Raw genomic sequence first — 19,639 nt, 5'->3', positions numbered from 1 at the left:
ACTGGGTGGCTTCAAATGCCATCAATTCAGCAAGCCCACTGCATGTCAGTCACTTAAAAAAGAAAGGTTTTTTACTTTTGAACAGAGATTTAGGGACAATAGAAACTCTGAGTAGGAACTTGGCATCTGAGAAACCTCCTTGAGTGGAAGCTGTCCCTGTCTATGTCCAGGAGGTTGGAACTAGATGGTCTTTAAGGTCCGTTCCCATTCAAACCATTCAGTGATTCAATGATCCACGTGCTCAAATCCAAGTGCTGATACCAGCACATTCTGAATGAATTTTGCCTGGAAAGTCCATGCAATCACGTCAGCTCTTTCACTCCTGAAGCATCCCATGTTTTAACTGGGTTAGAATGAAGCCTTCCACTCCTTTGGAGCAAGTCTCTTGGCCGTGTGGTTACTCATATACAACACCCACTGCAATACATTTGTGTACAACTATAAAAGGAGAAAATATAAGCATTTTATTTCCAGTATACAGACTAAATCCCACCATAAAATCGAGATAATTAGCAAGCACACATGAATAAAACACTCAGCACTTCAGCAAACCCCACTTTGCTGCTCTCTGGCGTTGTTCCCGAAGGTGGCTGCAGGACTCCCAGGAGTAATCCTCCCTCTACTTCAGAAAACACTCCCAGTTTGCATAAAGTGCTACATTTTCCTGTATGCCTTGAAATACTAGTTAGGTACAACACTATTTCATCATCTCTGCTCCCAAGCTATGTCCAGTCCCACTTCCACCCTGACATCAAAGCCACAATTACTTCTACAAGGAGGTAAAATCAGGTTACAGCAATACAGCTCCTCAGAGGTGCAGAACGATGGCAAAGTGCAACCTGCAGCACAAACAGCACGACAGAAATGCTGAACAGTTGTACCACACACATGCACACCATCACCTCTGTAAAGCTTTCCTCATGGTGTGACTCCTTCCACGTCACACTCTTTCACATTAAAAAAAAACCAAACCAGCCCTTGTCAAATTTAGCCCATTTAAAGCTGCCAACAAAATTGGATTCCATGTGCTATTAATGGGCAAGTTATTGCTTGTAGTGAATTGGAGAAATTTGGACCTACACATGAGATTGGCTTGCAAAGCAGAAGGGTCACAGAGGCCCCTCAGCAGTTTTAGGGAGTGACCAGCTGGTATTCCCTGCACCCTTCACACTGGCTACAACACTGCAGTCCAAAACACACATCATACCTTCCTCCAGCAAACAGCCCACCTTCTCTCTCTGGCTCCTATTTAATACTCAAGAGCACTCAGTGCAGAGTATCACAGGCAGTTTTTGTAAGTCCATCACGCTCATCTAGACAGGGCTGTCATGGCAAGGCAGTGCCAAGTCCTGTCACCACTCGTGTCACCAGAGTGAGCTGATATCCTTGCAGAGCTACCAACATACCCAGAGCAAACACATCCTCACTGGATTGTCCAACTGCCAGTGATCTATCTCGCCCAGGTGAACTTGGACAATCCAGCCTTTACACCTTGTGCCTCTAACTGAGTGTAAAGGTTACAATGAGTGTCTTCAAGGGGTAATAAAGCAGCTCTTGGGATTTCTGCCAAGCCAACACTGACTCAAAGGCTCAGTACAAACTCACAGTGTTACATGGGAACACCAGGCCATTCCAGACCCCCAGCCTGTCCTCACAGCTCACTCCTCAAAGTTCCTTTCTTTGCTAACACACCCTGACTATAGCCTTGCTTTACAGCCTCTCCTGCTAACTATACTCTTCAAATCAGATCTGACTGCAACTGCTGCCCTTAACCTATCAAGCACAGAATGGATACAGAAATTCCTGCCTACTGCTGCTCCAGATGCAATCCTACCTATAAAAACACAACTAATTCTGCCAGCAGAGGATCCAAGCCAGCACTGCTCTCCTACATCAGATGGGTGAGGGAGGGCTGCAGATTGCCAAGTCTCCTTTCCACACCACAAAGTAAGGTAGCAACCAGCAGCCTTTGGAAACAGCATTGTCTCTGTATTTTTCTCTAGCATTTAAATCCCTTTTCCACACAATTTAGTGAGTGAACTAGAGGCTTCTCTGGAGCAGTGGAAGAAAAGAGATGGTAAATAAATAACGAATTATAAGAACTAGGCCAATAGTTTTACGAAGTTTTCCTTTTTGGTACCAGCACTGAGCACTGCTCGTTTCTGGGTGGAGAGAAATACAAAACACTTCAGTCTCTCTGTGAGCTTAAAGTCCGAGTGACTTCTGCACAATCTGCTTGGCAATTTTGTTAAATTGTTCTCTGTCTTCCCGCCACATCTTGGAGGCGTCTACATTGGCTCCACTTTCATCATTTGGCTCTGAAACAAGAAAGACAAAGGTAGGTGGGCAATGGAGCTTCTTGCTTCTTCAGGAATGCCACTTCCCCAAGGCTTTGACTTCTCCTCGAGACTGCAGAAACACCACTAAAGCAAATCCAATGACAGCTCCTGGATTCCCAAAAGGCTCTGAGTTAACTGACCACAAGAGAAAGGATATCACAACAAATTGGAGTTTAGGCAAAAAACAAGTGGCACAGGAGCAGGACTTTGTTTTGTTTGTGTTTTCAGCAGTGGAGCCCCACCATGCACATGGCCAATACAATGTGGCACCCCCAGTGCTGTCAAGGGCTTTTAAAACCGCATGTTTCTCCCTGCAGAACATTTTTTTCCTTGTTCTCCAGCTTCCCAGACACAAAGCCCCTCCAAGCAGGCCACCCAAACAGGCTGTCACTTGTTGGGACGGCCTGTTCTATTAAAAACCAACAAAACAATCCAAGGAAAGACATAGAATATCCTTTCACTTCTGCAACATCTTACATGTGATGATTTCAGAACGTTTTACGACGCACATGGAGTGCTCAAATCCCAGGCGCTCCCCATTTTGTACAGAAAGCTGAAACCCAGGATTTAGCAGGTCTGTGGGCAGCATGCAGCAGGACACTGTCCTGGGGCTCCAGAAGGCACTAACGCTCTCTGTTCACTCCCCCTGACACACCAGTCCACACCCACCCTGGCCCAGTTCATGGCAGCATCTCAGGCTGACATCCTTCTCTGCATGATCCTGATGGTCCACCTTAGAAACCAGCAGGTGTGCAGGTCACCCAGTCTGGGAAACCTGGGCTTACACCACCTGCAGGGCCAGGGCTGAGAGCTTTCCAGTACCCTGAAAGAAGCTGACCACTGGTGTTTTAGCTTGATTTCTCCAAAAGCCATGGGAAAACAGGATGCACAGGCAGAGAACGAGACCAGTGACTCCCACACTTCCCAGTCCAGGTAAGGCTGCACCACAAACCCAGCTCTTGGAAGGCATGGGAATGTCAGGGGTACTCTTTGTCTGCACAGCTTCCCAACTGCAGGTTACTATTCCAAAGCTAAAACAGTTCCATGTAGGAATCTGCTGCTTACTCTTTGGTCAACTTTGCAGCTTCTAAACCCATTTATCCTTCAAAACCAGTTCTAAGGGACATGGCTCTGCCTTCTTCAGGCTCTGTCCACTGTGTAGAAAATGATTCATCTTTCAGAGAGCTGTACATGACAGAGCTGATCCACAGCCCTTGTTAGATTTAGAGAAAACCCTTCGAAAGGCTCCCCAAAATGTTTTTCACCCCAGGTCTCTTCTGAAGAAGCCTTCCTCTGAACCAGAGATGGCAGAGTGGGGCACATTCCCTGGCTAGGAATAATAAAGAGAAACAGAGTGTGCTGGCTTCTGAACCAGAGGCCATGGGCTGCAGCTTACTGCACTGGTTAGGCCTGATAACCCTTCAGCTGCCAAAGCCAAACCCAACACAGGCTGTAATCCACAGCACTAAAAGCTGAGTGCACAGCACAGCAAACACAGACACGGTTTAGTCCAGGAGCAAGGGACCAGCTGAGCCTCTCACCACCTGAGCCATCACCACTGTCTCAGTTGCTACCAGCCTGAAAGGAAAGCCTTGCAGTAACCCCCACCTGTTACTAATTCAGCTGCATTTTTTTCCCAACCCTTCTCAGAGCACTGCTTTACTAATAAATAAATAAATACCAGGGCTTTACCCTGGTTGCTGCTGTGCAGCTGCCCACGTGCTTTGCTCAGTGAAGAAAGCAGAAAGCAAGAGGCAGCTCCAGCTCCCTGAGGAGGGCTGCCAGGCCAGCAGTGCTCACCTGCCAGCATGCTCACCACCGACAGCAGGATCTTCTCCACGCTCTGCACGGGGCTCCAGCGCTCTGCGCTGCTCTCGTAGCCCATGGGATCATCCCCAGGGGCATGAAGGATGGAGATGCACACTCTCCCATCTGGGTAAACTGCACAGAAAGAACACAGGATTGGCTCTTACTTAGTGGAAATGCTCGGCATCTCTAGATCAAGCCTTGAGACTTGGCTTTTCTATGATTAAAACTAAATCCAGGTTTAGGTTTCCTCTTTAGGTAAACAACACAAAGTCTGAAAGAAAAAATACCTAGGACAAATCTTCTTTAAGCAAATCTAACAAACTCCTTCCCCAACAGGAACCTGCTGGGAGCACTTGTGTCATTTAATAATCAGTGACAGGCTCCATGGAAAAAATGAACAATGCAGCCTGGTGGAATAAGGCAAGAATTTATGCACAGACACAGCTCCAAGCAGGTAACCAGTCTGATTTAAATGAAAATGAATGCACATTGGAGTCCTCCACTGGACCATGATCATGAAAAGGATTACACAAAGGAGGGAAAAGTTATGTTATATATATTATAAACATGAGAAAATATAAAGCGTCATGTTAAATATACTATGAACAGTAGAACTGATCTTTTTTTGAACATTACTGAGGTGCAATCAGAAGAATTCCCACTACTTTTTTTTTTTTTTTTTCCTTAAAGCTCAGCTGCATTAAAGCACCTGGAAACAAGGAAACCTATGAATTAAGGATCCAGGTGCTTCCCCTCCCACCTTTAGCATAGGCAACACGTCTGCAACAGTACAAGCTGTCCTCACAGAGACTGAGCTCTACTGACTTGGTAATGAAACCAAACAAAGGCTGAAGAGGCATCACAAAAGAAAACACTGCTCTACCAACATGGCCTAATTCTCCTGCATGGCAGGCTCCTGAGGAATGACAACTTCAGGGCTCCTGTTCCTCAGGTGACTAGACTGGTGCCATTACCAGGAAAGCAAGACAAAATAAAGTGGGAATGCCTGCTGGAAGCAGCTGTGCTCATTTCCAGTTCCTTCCCTTTGCCCAGCTATGTTGCCCAGGCACATAAGCACTGTGGAGGACTTCCAGTCGTCCCTGCAGCCCCAGGCTGGGCACTGGGGCTGGTGTAACCATAGCTGGAAGAGGTGAAACAGCAGGAGCTGAATCAGCACTTCCTGCAAGTCAGGAACCCTCTGGCAGAAGGGATTTCACTGGTGAGGGGTCTCCTGTTTCTGTGCAGTGCCTCATTTCAAACAGCTGGAACACAGCAGCACAGGCAAGACATCAAAGGCTGCTTCCAGGAAGATGTATGGATCTTCTCTCCCTCTCTTCAGGTGAGACCTGCCCCTGCCCAGCTGTGGGGCCCCAACCTAAGGACGTGGAGCTGCTGGAACGAGTCCAAACGAGGCCACAGAGAGATGCTCTGGAAACAGGCTGGGAGAGCTGGGAGTGCTCAGCCTGGAGAAGAGAGAGCTCCAGGGAGACTTCAGAGCCCCTTCCAGAGCCTGAAGGGGCTCCAAGAGAGCTGGAGAGGGACTTGGGACAGGGGACAATGGCTGCACACTGCCAGAGGGCAGGGCTAGATGGGATATTGGGAAGGAATTGTTCCGTGAGGGGGTGGTGGGAGCCTGGCACAGCTGCCCAGAGAAGCTGTGGGTGCCCCACCTCTGGAAGTGCCCAAGGCCAGGCTGGACAGGGCTTGGAGCAACCTGGGATGGCAGCTGTCTCTGCCCATGGCAGGGGGTAGAACAAGATGGGTTTTAATGTCCCTTCCAACAATCCTTCCCAAGCCACCCATGATCCTATGATCTCCCCACACTGATGCTCAGTGCCAATAAAAGCAATGCCATTGATCACTACTTAGTTACTTTTGCCAGAGTATCCAAGAAGGTCATTTTAATGTAAGAGAAGACAGCTCTGTGGTATCTCAATTCCCCTTTCACATAACATAAACTGATGATGGGACAAAGATGAGGGGACACACCAGACTTTTTAAACATTTTCCTTGCGATTTCTCACAGGAGGAGGAATAAAAAGAGAAAGCACAGCCCAGTCACCCCTTTCTGCAGCCTCTTTGGGTAGAAGCAGCCCACCACAACTACAGCTGAGAAGAAAGATTCAAGTGTCTGCTTCAGGTGATCTCAGCTTCAGATTAAAAAGACTCCAAGTCACAAGACTTTAAGGAGCTGAGCTGACCATCCAGCATGATCCAGTTCATCTCATGGAAGAAACACCCATGTGTAAAGCCACTCTTTAAGACAGGAGTCAGGCAATTTGTGCTTCTCCACACCCCACTCCTCCTGGCAGTGCTGCACACAACACAGCTGCGAGCAGTGAACCTCAGGCCAAGGCCACAGCTGGAGCTGTGGGGACACGGATTTGCTCACGGAGACCAGTCCTGGCAGGAAGTTTGGGTAAATTAGTCCAGCTGGAGCAAGGTGCTGACATGGCTACACTGCTCCCAAGGGCCAAAGTGCCCTGCTGTGGACATCAGAGCTCCAGAGGGAATGCCACACTGCCTTGGGCATGTCCACACAGTTCTGCGCTGTGATGTGCAGGTGTGTCTTCCACAGGAGAACAGAAAGATGTGGATTAAACGGGCAAGAACCTGCATGAGTGGTGCTTCCAGAAGGGAGTAACAGAAACTTCAAGAAATTGCACAATTCCTTGTATATAGGGTGAAATAAATCAATTCCCAGGTGAGATTATGAGCTATGTTTTCCAAGTGTAAGAATGCCAGCTGAAGAGGAAGCACTAGGCAGGAGTGCAGCATTTGCCTTTTCCTGCTCTTGAGAGTCACAGACCTGACAGCCTGAACACAGACCCAGCTCATCAAACCTGGGCAGTAATAAACAACCTTTGCACAATCCATGTTGATTCAGTAGATGTCAAAAGCAATGATTTTACACAGAATTCCAAGGCTAATTCCAGAAAGTAGCAGTCTGGGCTGCAAACAGGGGGTTTAAGGTTTTTTTCATGTCCAGGACTCAAACTTGTTGGCTGTACTTCTTGTCACTGCAATTACTCCCACTGAAGAGCCTTCAGATCATCCTGTCAGCATCTCAGATTCACTAAGGCTGGAAAAGATCTCTAACTCAATCAGTAGCACAGAGCAAAGGCCAGCAAAGTCTTAATATTAAACACACACTGAATATGTGTTGACTGTTTGGACAGAGCACTCTGTATTTCAGAGAGATACCCCAGAAATGCTAAACTTGTGATTTCAGGGGGCAAAAGCCACACTGCCTAATAAAGCTGCACCCATGAAGAACTTTTCAGTCCTTAAAACAACACCAAAAGTCCTAAATACAAGAGATTAGAGCACGATTGAATTCATGGTGTGTTGGGACAACTCTCTCAGGCACATGGTGGGATTCCTGGGGTGTCCTGCACAGGGCCAGGGGTTGAACACCACGATGCTGATGGGTCCCTCCAAACTCAGCATATTCTATGATTCTGCATCCGGAAAGAGCCTGTATTAATTCACTAAGTCTCACATCCTGTACAGAAGATTTAAAGGCATGGAATTTGCAGGAATCCTTGTTGGACTGTTTATGAGCAAAAGCTTTAGTAGGAATAATGGGATAAAGAGAAAAGGACCCTAAGACAGAGCAAAACTTCTGGGCAGCTGAATGCTCGTGCTGCCTGCTCAAGGTGGGAAAGGGAGAGAGCCATCCTAGGGAAGGATGCCAGCTCTCCTGCTGCAAAAACTTCTTTTTTAATTGTACAAACAACCCAGCCCCCCATGCATCCTGCTGCATCAGACTCACTGTTGGGATGGAACATCTCACACGTGAACCTCATCTTCGGAGGACTCAAGGGGTAATCCAGGGGGAAGCTCAGGATAGCAGGGAAAACCCCGTACTCGAAACAGGTGTCCTCAGGACCCCTAGGAACAGATAAAATGTCATTCAGCAAAGTTTTAAACAGCTCTTTCCCCCAAATTCTTGTCTAGTGAGACATGTGAGGCATGAGTTATATCATCTTCTTCAGGAAACAAAGAGTTAAGGTGCTCTTACCCCACACCTCATAAACTTAAATCCAAATATGAGGCTTGGGAGGCAAGGGGGAAATCAAAGCTTGCACGCTAAATTACTAGGAAGGTCACAACACTGTTTAATTAGCAGGGTGTGTCTGGATATAATTGGAGTATCTGGCTCCAAGGCATGTTCCAGGATTTGAGTGTCTGCACGTCAAGCGAAAGCAGAGGCAGGTGTGGGACTCCTGTGCCTTTGAAGATACTGTTATGCTCTACAAGACAGAGATGTCAAATGCTGGAGCTCAAAATTAATTTATAAACGCCACCGAGATCCCAGCTGCCAGTATCTAGCACAACCACACAAACACTTATCACTGCCTGATGCAGAAAGCACAGCAAAGGCTTGTAAAAATAAAAACACAGCTCAGAGCCCATAATTGGCAGAAGAGATGAAGGACAACAATGTGTCATTGCAGACTGCAGGTACTGAGTTTGCCCTCCCTCGAGTGCAGGTGGAGAACAAATGGCTTCATCAGGGCTCTTGTAGAAACATTTCCTTATTGTGTTCAGAATGTAGTTCAAAGTGCAATCAAGTTGAGAACATAAAGACAACTATTTCGCCCTGCCTACATAAAGCACTTGTGGAAAGTGAGCAAAAAACAAGTTTATTAGCCATGATTTATTCAAACTTGATGAACCATCTGGAAGTTGTAACACAAACATGATTTCCCTTGATTGGAAAGATGACGAAAAAAGCTTCAGCACTGAAAATTGTTGCCAAGGAAACCTCATGTATTTAGTAAAAAGTCATTCAAAACAAACTGTCTGGGAAATATGGGTTAGGAATATATTCATGCATTCTCCTCCCAGTCCACTTTCTCCATGCCAGAATGAACATTAAAGTTGGAGAGCAGCAAATCCTAAAGCGCTAGAAGACTTACTGTCTCAAACTTTGGGATTCAAAAGACCTGGCTGGTAGATAAACACAAGAACTATGTGATTTAAACATGAATATTGACACTGGCAGGCAAGGTAAGAGAAATGCATCAACATTCTGCAAGAATGAAAGCTAAACCGTCTCAACCACTTTGTTCCCTTTCTGGCCTTTTCCCTAAATTTAGTCAGGATTCAATTCACATCTGAGAGTAAACTGAATGCATTTTTTCCTGACCATTTTAATTCCAGCTGCATTTTAAAGACTTATTGTTGAACTTCTGAGAGTATGTACATACAGGCATTGAAAAGCTGGTGGGTGTCTATGTTCTGTTTTGAGAGCAAACCCACAGCCTTAAGGGCTCTTCTGTCAAATGCACTCAACCCAACAAACTCCATTTTAGGCCCTGTATTATGTGAGCAAAATGCTTTTGTTTTAGCCACTCAGCGCTGCCAGGATCAACTTCAAAGAAATTATTAAAGTTAATCCAAGACAGCATTTGCAACTACAAAACACTCAGCATTTGAACTTGACAGCATCACTTTTAGCTCACACAGGACACTGGCAGGGCCAGGGAGGTAAGAGCATGGCAGCTGCTGCAATCACCCCCCTGCTCTGCAGTGATTCCAAAGCTGACAGAAGACACAGCATGAAAATGAGAAGCTCTGAGCTCCAGGAGCTGGATGTTACTGAAGCAAGGGGCAGAGGAGAGTGGTGGGTATCCTCCAAACAGGAGAGAGAAGTACCTTAAGGAGGACAGCTAAAAGGAGTTGTTCAGTTTAGAGAAAAGGCTCCTCAGGAGGGACCTTCTACAACTCCCTGGGTGCATCCAGGTGGGGGTCAGGCTCTGCTCCCAGAGGATGAGGGACAGGTCAAGAGGAAACAGCCTCAAATTGCAACAGGGGAGGTTTAGGTTGGATATTGGGAAAAATTTCTTCCCTGAGAGGAAGAAATTCAGCCTTGGCACAGGCTGCACAGGGCAGTGGTGGAGTCACCATCCCTGAAAGCATTCAAAAAACATGACTGTGGCACCTGGGGACATGATTTAGTGGTGTATTTGTCAGTGCCTGGAGAATGGTTGGATTTGATGGTCTTAGAGGTCTTTTCCAACCTTAACGATTCCATGATTCTAATTCTATAATCACAGCTTCACATACATTTGCAAATGGCTTATTTGTAAAAAGATGCTGGAAAAACCCCAAACCCCACAATCATCAGATGCCCAAAAGGGGAATGGAAACAAAAGTCATAAGCCTAATTATAGATCTAATTACCTTTCTAAACAGCTTTGTGATAAGTTGATTTCAATTGATGCTGTTTAGTTTTCAAACAGTCTTTAGGCTAATAAAGTTCTTAACCATTGCGTGCTTTTGTGTCTTTTGGGGATAAACTTCAACAGCAACACACACTTGTACAGGCCAACCAAAGAGGGCAAAACTTGGCCTTGAAATGTTAAATAAATGAACACAACACAGCCTGAAGGACCTCACGCAGCACTAGGGAATTAACTGAGCAAAGTAAGGCAAACTCTCCTGAAATGATGCTGCAAAGATCTGGCTTTCAACAACACTCCCCACCTCCTGTCCTCAGAAAGGTTTTCACATGGGTATTTTTAGTTCTGTGCCCATCACACTCATTTTAGGAGTGTAAGATCTGTTCTATCCTTTATTTTATTATGGTCTTAACATTTATATGTTTTGCATTTCTCCAGCATTGCTGCTGCAGACAAGAACGCTGGAGATACAAATTATTATTTCCATTATTTAAAAATGCATTCTTTTAACTCCAAGTGAAGCTCTTACATCAATCTAAGTAACATTACCCAGTCTACCTTTGAATTGATAAATGAGATCTTTTTTCTCTTAGGTCTCTCTTTTTTAAAAAATTATGTGCCATTATATGTGCTTTAGCTTTAAATAAACTGGGGGAAGGAAAAACAGTATTCTGTTCTTTTCACAATTATGTTTTTTACCATTTGCACTTCATCCGTCTAAAAATTTGGAGGCAGCTTTACTCTCATTTTCTCATCTGCACACCTCATTCCCTGAATCTCACACAGCACATTTGAGATTACAAAACACTGGAGGAGATCACCACAGACAAACACAAACAGCTCATGTAACTTACTTTCCAAGGGTATTGCAAACACTGCTACTAACAGGGTTTGTAAAGAGATGAAAGTAACCAAATATGTTTGGGGTAAACATGTTTCTATTGTATCACAGCTTCAAAATTGAGCAGATCTTAAAATATAACTTTATTATGACACACACACAATACAGAAACCAAAATTAAAGCACCTCCGCCTCTCATTTTACGCTGACAAAGACCTGAAGCTCAACACTCAGCACTTTAAAGGGCTTTCAAGTCTGCAAGCAGCTCCTCTGTTCTTTAAGGATGTGACGGGGAAACATCAGAAAAGGGATTTTCTAGGCAGTTCAGAAGTACTTCTGAGTGTCCCTCAGGAAATCTGTACTTAGCCACACCACTCCTGCTAGGAGGAAGTACCAATAAGCAGGAATTTCCTTCCACGTTCCAAGAAGTGCATTAAACCCTCTGGGATTTCCACACTCCCAGCAATCCCAGCTGTCTCACCTGAAATCTGGCACATTATGAAGCAGATGTGCTGACTGTGCTTCTCACAGAAAGCCTAAGACCCTGCAGCCAAAATCTCTGGTGTCAGGCAACACAACAACCAATTTCCATGCTAAGTGTTTATTTTCAGGGGACTGAGCTACCAGGAAGCACAACCTGTTATCCCAGGAGAAATCGCTGCACATAAGCAGAGGGTTTTGCCAACTCTCACCATCAATGAGCAAACAAGCAGTGGTAACCCAAACCTCCACTCACCAAGGTCCAAAATAACTCAGAGGCTCTGGCAGGATCACCCACACAGCCAGCTTGTGTGGAATTGGGAACTGGCTACGGCTCACCGTGCTTTGGTATTGGTTGCACGCCTGAGCCCAAGAGACAGAAATCTTGTTTTTCATCCCTAGACAACACACTCCAAGCAAACTGAGCTAGGAAAACTCTGCCACCCACGCCAGCTGAAAATCTCAGCAGTCAGCACTGGTGGTTGCAGGGAAAACCTGCCCAGATCACAGCAGGCATGGAGCGAGCGGGGCCACAGCCACTGCCTGCTGTCCCCAGAGTCCTCTGGGACAACCCAGCCCTGGCTGGAGGAAAGAAATCACCAATTCTTACCAAAGGAATCCTGAAATACAGATCTACCCTAACAACAGACCACCAGCTTCAAGATGGACTCGGTGGTCTGGAGCTTCTTCATCTTTTAATTGTGCAGCATTTGCATAAATTGTCAGACGTGAGTGACAAACGTCTCTTTCCCTCTCCTCTAGCATTTTAGAACTTTATTTTGTAAAAAGCACCAGTTATTCCATGTACTCAAAGTTCCCAAAGAAGGTACAGCATGAGTAGGAGTACAAGCAAGAGAGAAGACAACCTGTAAGATGCTGGGCAAAGAGATTTTGTCCTTGCATGGCAAATTTTGCTACCAACAACCACACACATCTGGGGAGTGGAAGAGAGAGAACACAGCTTTGTAAAGGAGTCTTCACCACCCCCAAAACTCAGCAGGTCATGGTCAGAGCTATTCACCAACAGAAGAGTGAAGCTCTTTCTACACAAAAAACTACATCCAACTCTTGACAACACCAACAGATTCATGAAGTGTAAAGAGTTTTAAAAGAATTACTTCAATTTCAATACTTTTTTTATCAAAACCTTTCAATATTTCATGAAAAATTTTCAATAGTAAGTAAAGTAATTTTAGACATTGATTTTTTTCTCCTGTCACTAATAATCTGTATATTTTGCTCCACTCAAAACTTGTCCTGCATTTGCAGTTAGGCAATGTTCCAAGAGGTATGTGTGATCTACAAGCAACTGTTTGTTTCCTATAGTGTTTGTAAATGCAGCATATATCCAAGGGAGCCCAAATGAGGACAAATTTGCAAGCTTATTATTATGACACCTGTGCAGGAAGTTATCACAACAAGTTGTACACATCACCAATGCTCTGTTCAAAGTCCAAATGTTTGGATCAGAGGAGTTTTCAGCCCAAGGCAGGCCAAGGCTGATGTCATCCAGAACTGACAGTACTTTTTTACATTCTTGCTCTCCTAGAAGCTCACCACAGCAACTGCTGATTTCAGGCACCAAACAGAATTTACTCACATGATCAGGGCTTCCCATTCAAAGAAGTTCTCTTCATTCATGGGACCTGTGAACCAGAAGAGAACAATGCTCAGTGCTGCCTGAACACAAGGTTACAGCTCAGAGTGCACAAACCCTGCTCGGCTCCTCACCTGCCACAATCCCTTCGGGTGGGTTCAGGGTCAGCTCTGCAAAAACAGAAACACAAGGAAGGTGAGGTGACTGTGAGCCCAAGCATTTCGGGGGGGGGGGTTGAGCAGCCATGGCTTAGCACAGGGGCCCCACCACCATTGCTAAATGCAGGACAGTGTTCTAGACAAAAGTATTTGGCACTTCAGGGTTTTTCCAGCTCCTAGAACTAGCCTTGGAACCACAGAACTATTAAGGTTGGAAAAGACCTCTAGGATCATTGAGTCCATCATCTTCACAGAGGCAATAATTTAAAACTTTTCACAAAGCCTGGGAAATGCTCTTGTTTTGCACCTCTGTGCAAAACAAGATACCATAACAGCCTGAAGTTTGTGTTCCTGTAACCTCTCAGCACCCATTCAGGTTTGATGCACTTCCGTGCAAAACTCAGAACAACACAAAAATAGGAGAAGCAGACACATGAGAGCAGCTCTGTTCCCTAAATTCAATCCAACTCCTCCTGCATAGCTTAGAAAATGTGAGTCAAAAATAATATAAGCAGCAATAAAACAGCCATAGCTGCACAGGCAAGTTTGGATCCATCAATCCTCACTTTCTCTAGGAAACTGATACAGTTCCAAATTCATGAAACAATCTTCAGCATCAGCCCCTTAATTCAAGCTGGTGAAGGCCAATACACCATATGCTGATAAAATAACAACCAGACTTTCTCCTATCTAGGGGACTGACCAGCAGTTTCATTTCTGATGTTCTCAGCAGCAGCTGAGGCACAGTTCAGCCACAAGCAGGCAGCCAATGGGCCAAGCTGTCCCAGGGGGTCAACACCAGCCCCAAGGCTCTGAGTGAGCCATGGGGCAGCTGCTGGGCCTGGTGGCAGGAGGGGACACTCCCAGCTGCCTATCCAGCACAGTGCTTCCTAATCAAGGGCCTCTGCAACACCAGTGGCCAGTAACACACAGAACACGGCCACAAGAACCCCCACACACATTCCCAGGCAAGAAAACCAACAGGAACACCGACCCAGGGAATATCTGAAGTCACAAACCAATAAATGAGACATTTGACCTGATTTCTGTTCAGGCTGTAGGTGAAAACCACGTGGGTAGTGCTGCACAGAACAGATTTCTGTCTTACAACAGCTCCTTTATTGCAGAATTTGAAGAAGATGCTGAGATGCATTGCCAGGAGAGATCATGTAACTCTTCTGTTTGCTCAGAATGCCCTTAACCTTGGCACAGCCCTCTCTGAAGTTCCAAAGCCCAGCAGCAGATTGAAACTCAGCCTTAAGGTTTTCCACACGTCCTGGCATCCCATGGCAGGTTTTTCCAGATTCACATTGGGTCTCCAAGAGCTTTTCTTGTTGATGTTTTTAGACAGAAAGAGGGAGATGTCAAATACAGGAGCTCCTGGAATCATTTTGCTCCATCTTGTGGTTCTCCCTAAGAAGAAAATCCCTCTGATGTTTCATTATGATTTCCCTGGAAAAGCTGGCAGCAGCTCCTGTGGTGGGCAGCCACAAGGAATTGTATCACACAGCACTCCAAGGAGAACAGGGGCAATGGGTCTTCATGAGGACAGAGCCCACAGAGCAAAGGGTCTTCATGAGGACAGAGGTTCAATTCTCCACTTCCTTGCTCAGCTCCGCCCTCAGAGAAAGGTTTCCATCCTTAAGGATCAGGTAAAGTAGAAAATGGGCATTCAGGGGCACAGGAGCTTTGATTTTGAACAGCTGCTGCTGCATCTGGTCACTGAGAAAGGAAAAAACCCTTTTCCACGGGGATGATGACATCCGACCCTGTGATTTCTCCAGAGCTGTTCAAAGGGAAACTGCGAGCCCAGTTTTCAGAGAGGCACAACATGAACCACCAGGAGCTGACACAGCATCAGCTGCTACAGCTCACCAGAGCCTCCAAAGCAGGGTCATTTCAATGGAATATCAGGGAGGGGGGTGCTTATGAAGATACCCTTTTAGATTAGGGTGAGAAGAACTTTCCTGCCATGGGCCTTTATAGACACATGTTAATATTCCTTAGGTTTTGTTGGTTTTGTTTGTTAAGTTTATGTCACCCTGTTACCATAAATGCACACCTGCCAGAATGTTCTCCCTTCCCTTGACCCCACTGTGTTATTTTTGCTCCAGTACCACACCCCTATAACCCCATTAGTCCCCCTGGTTCCTGGCCACCCCTCTGCACCACATTTCCCCATCCCTACTGGACCTTGACCCTCAGAAACACCTTTTTATCTGCTATATAACCCTGGACCCTTGGCCCAGTTTTGGCTCTCGTCCCTGGTCTACATTCGAGGCTGTACCTACAATGCACACAATAAAGATTTCGGATTTCCAAACAGTGCCCCTCTCCTCACCTTTATCTCAGCCCTTTATCAGCAGAGTGCACCAGCCCCGAGGCACAGGTCGCTCTCAGGGCCATGCAGGAGCACGATGCTACAGGGGGTGTTCAATTATTTATAAGCGAGCAGCAGAAGGCAGTGAAAGGCTAAAACCAACGCTCTGATCACATGCAGAGCGACTCTGACCAGCGAGGCCAAACAGCCCCACTCAGTGCAGAAATTTTCCTTAATAGCCAATCTAAACCTCCCCAGGTGCAAGTTTTTATTTGTTCCCCGGGAGCAGAGCCAGACCTTGTAAGCTTAAAACAGAGCTGATACTAGAGAAGTGTGATGCTTCCATCAGGAATTCAGGGCAGATTTGCTGCACACACAGTCAGTGCCTTCCTTTTCATTTCACTGCTCTTTGTGGAGTCATTATCAGCCAATTACATCTTGGAGATGGTTCTCAGGAGCACTTCTTGTTAAAGCACTGAAGAGACTGACTTCTCCTCCTTAAAGGAGAAGTTCAGCAGTACATTTGCTAAAAACTGCAGCCCTTTAGCAAACCTGCAAGGGGATTAAAAGCCCAGGACTTAGGAAATATCATGGGCATGTGCTCACTGCAGTATGTGACACATCTGGACTGAGGTGCTTGAACACAGTCAATTTTCTTCGGACTCCACACCACTCCCCCCAGGCTGTAAGGACGGGAAGTACCCACTGAAACACAGCCACGTTCAGAAGGTTTATTATTTCTGTGACATCCCAAATCTCACAATTAACATAAATTTCTTACTTTCGACCCAACAGCACTTCCCAAGAAATCTGTTGGCACTACAATCCACTGCTCTGTTTGTACCAGGAAGGGAATCCAGTGCACACAATCAGGCACCACAATTCTCAAGTCTCTAGAGATTTAATTCTTCCAGAGTAATCCATTTTAGACTTGAAATTTCAGCCAGCATAAGACATCTTCAAGATCTATCATCAAGAAACAGTAAACATTAAAAAAGGTTTCCATCTCTTAACTCTCACAAATATAAGCTACTGAGAGACTTAGGTCAGGCCTTAATACCATTAGACATCTAGAATTAACAACACACATGTCTAATAAAAATTATGCCCTTTTTTATATCTGACTCTTTTAAGCTTTAGCCAAACTGGTTCTGGCAGTGTAGATAGTATATCTGACAAAGCAGAGCAGTGCAAAGATCTAAATGAGGACAAAAATCCCAATCCATGTCATGTCAATGTCCACAGTCACCTTTCCTTCTGCAAAAGGAAAGAAAACCTGTGCAATTCCACAACCTCTCCCAAAATGCAGTAATTTATCTGGACTCCAACAGGTAGAAACTCCTCACAATGTCAAGAATTTTTCACAGAAGGAAATGATAAATCTTTAAATGAAGACTTAAACATGTGTGCACACATGCACAGAAAAAGATGAGAGACAAAAATTGAAAAAGGAAAAAATGGCAAGAATTAGAAGTCTGGTAAGGAAAACAGATCCACCAGCAAGGCACTGACTGCCAAACACCACTGCCACAACTAGAAGTAACTAAAGGGAAGAGATAGAGGAGAAGAGAGGAAAGTAAAGAAAAAAGATTTGTCCACAGCTTTGTACGTAACACATGCAAGATTTCATCCAAGGTGAGCAGTCAGGAGAGGGTCACTGAAAACCATTTCCATGCCCACATTCACCCAGGGCCTCACCCAATCCATGCCAGCAACACACATCATCAGGAGAGAGAACCTTCACACTGAGCTGAACCTCAGACTCCAGCCCTCTCCCAAGGTAGGACTTGCTCATTTTCTGCAAAAAGAGGCAGCAGAACTACCTACAACCAGGAGCTTTTTTTATTTGTCAAAATAACCTTTGCTGAAAACCTCTACAGGGCTAAGAGCTTCTGAAGAGCTACAACTAATTGTCAGTCTTTACAGAAACACTAGGGAAAGGCTGTGAGTCAGGGTTGATTCTGGGGTTTGTTCTAATGGAAAATAAACTTGCACATGCAGCAGAGGGGAATCCACAGACACCAAAATGTCTGGCTTACTGCACTGCTGCAACTCAGGTTTCCAGAAAGGACTGTGCAGTCAGGCACTGCCAGTTACACTGACTTATTACAATACTGTGTTTTATTGGGCTTGGGAAAGTGCTTGTAAAGGCAGATCACAGACAAAACATTATCTCTGTTCATGACTAGTGTTACCCTGGGAAACTAGGCAGAGTCAGCTTGTGTCTGCCTGCAGCATTAAGTCAAAATCTTTCTGAGGTCATTTAATATCATTTTTCCTAAAGATTTCATTCATACAAGACACTCCAGTAAGACCTCTTGTTATGCTCCTCAACAACAAAGGATCATAAATGCTTTTTTGAGACACAGGGCACAGATACGAGAGGACAGAAGCAGTGCCAAGACCTTCTGTGGTTGTTTTTCAGGTCACTGCCTCTGGATCTCAATGGGAAAATGCAGATTTCTAGGACACGCTGTCAGCAGAACCTCTCCCCACACAGCCCTGGGGCTTGCTCACCCCCCCAGCTGGCAGCTGCCCTGCTGGGTGGGGAGCTGAGCTAACACCTGTGTGACAGCCTGAGAACAGGCACAGTGCTGGCAGGAAATGTGTGTCTATAAATACTCTCTTTCACACAGGCTGGAATCTTCCACTAAATGATGACAGGAACAACTCCCCATCCCTGGACAGCCTGGGGAGCACAGTAAGTGACCTTCCCTGGAGCAGAGGACCAGTTCTTACAGCCCAGCTCCCTCCATCCCCACCAAATATTTCTTTTCTCCATTCTACCTTCTTGCTGTAAATAAAAGCCAGAGTACTAAAGCACCTAGGTACACAAACAAATATTTCTCGCCCACAAAAGGCACCTTTGGGCACCTCTCAAACTCATCGGAGGAGATGAGCCTCTCCAGAAGAACCGGGAGTCCCAGAGGGCCCCAGCCCACTGCAGCAGGTCTCTGGTCCCTGTGCTGAGGATCACTGCTTGCCACCTCCTGCAGTCACATCCCACACTGACTCTTAAACAAAGTCCATGTCTTTCATTACTAAAATCGAGTTTAAATCCTTTTACTAATCACTCTGCTTCTACTAAGGACTTCACAGAATTACAGAATTGTTTAAGTTGTAAGAGACCCTAACACTCATCTCATTGCACACCTTCCACTAGCCCAGCTTGCTCCAGGCTCCATCCAAGCTGGCCCTGAACACTTCCAAGGCTGGGGCAGCCACAATCAGAAGGTATCTGCCCTGACAAACACCTCGAATTACCTTTGATGTAACAGAGCTCTGCAACAGAGATTTCCACACCTGTATTCTATTCCATCTGGAAATTTTAACAGGGAAAAACATCAGAATAACTGGCCACTTGCCCAGGGTTCCCAGCCTCCCCCTGACTAAGGTCCTGGAGCCACTGCACCCCGGAGGTGTCCCCCGCACTCCACCCGCCTCCCGGTGTCCCAGCGGGCGGGTTCGGGGCAGGACCCCCTCCCAGAGCCTCCTCAAAGCCGGCCGGTGGCCCTCACCCCCGCCCCGGGGAGCTCTGTAGGGACGCAGAGAGGACCCCGCAGCCGGAGGGGCGGAGGGGGTCAAACAGCGGCCGGCGGGGCACGGGAGCTGCCCCGGGCGCCCAGAGGGAGGCCCGCGGCCGGGCCTGCCCCGCGGCCGTCACGGCCCCGCCCGGCCGCGGGCCCTCCCGGGCTTTGGGAGCGATCCCGCCAGGAAGGCAGCGCGAGGGGCCCAGGGAGCGCCACTCACGCTTGTACTCGGCCATGAGCCGCTTCAGCGCCGTCCCCGCCATGGCGCGGCCCCGCCGCCGCTTCCGGGTGCGCGGCCAGAGCGGCCGGGGCTGGGTGGGGCGGAGGGCGGCGCTCTATCCCGCCGGCGGCTCCTCTATGGTAGCGCCCGGTCC

The 19,639-nt window shown here is 46.5% G+C and overlaps 1 protein-coding gene across 2 annotated transcripts; it reads right to left on the bottom strand.

The window, feature by feature from the left end:
* Positions 1-443: 443 nt before the first annotated feature.
* UBE2G2 (ubiquitin conjugating enzyme E2 G2) lies at positions 444-19,596 on the bottom strand. 2 transcript variants are annotated; one of them, XM_063408726.1, is made up of 7 exons: positions 19,486-19,519; positions 19,000-19,054; positions 13,392-13,427; positions 13,261-13,306; positions 7,924-8,042; positions 4,140-4,280; positions 444-2,318 (listed from the first exon to the last, which is right to left on the bottom strand). In XM_063408726.1, the coding sequence occupies exons 4-7, from the start codon at positions 13,299-13,301 to the stop codon at positions 2,206-2,208; spliced, it is 414 nt and encodes a 137-aa protein (XP_063264796.1). In that variant the 5' UTR covers positions 13,302-13,306; positions 13,392-13,427; positions 19,000-19,054; positions 19,486-19,519; the 3' UTR covers positions 444-2,205. The 2 variants fall into 2 exon arrangements, with proteins under 2 accessions (XP_063264796.1, XP_063264795.1); XM_063408725.1 differs by lacking the exon at positions 19,000-19,054 and having other exon boundaries at positions 19,486-19,596.
* Between the last annotated feature and the right edge of the window lie 43 nt (positions 19,597-19,639).

This window comes from Prinia subflava, chromosome 11, assembly GCF_021018805.1.
Source record: "Prinia subflava isolate CZ2003 ecotype Zambia chromosome 11, Cam_Psub_1.2, whole genome shotgun sequence".
NCBI classification, from domain to species: Eukaryota; Metazoa; Chordata; class Aves; order Passeriformes; family Cisticolidae; genus Prinia; species Prinia subflava.
The sequence above is the reverse complement of the archived record's forward strand: the minus strand, read 5'-3'. Positions and strand labels throughout refer to the sequence as shown.

What these genes read in the sequence shown, in the direction of transcription:
- UBE2G2 (XM_063408725.1), bottom strand. Translation starts at nt 19,528, where the DNA reads ATGGCGGGGACGGCGCTGAAGCGGCTCATGGCCGAGTACAAGC. An exon ending in GAATGGGAAGCCCTGATCAT is followed by an intron (nt 8,043 to 13,260) that starts GTGAGTAAATTC and finishes ATCTGTTCCTAG; the next exon opens with GGGTCCTGAGGACACCTGTT. An exon ending in GGTGGTGAGCATGCTGGCAG is followed by an intron (nt 2,319 to 4,139) that starts GTGAGCACTGCT and finishes TTCTTGTTTCAG; the next exon opens with AGCCAAATGATGAAAGTGGA.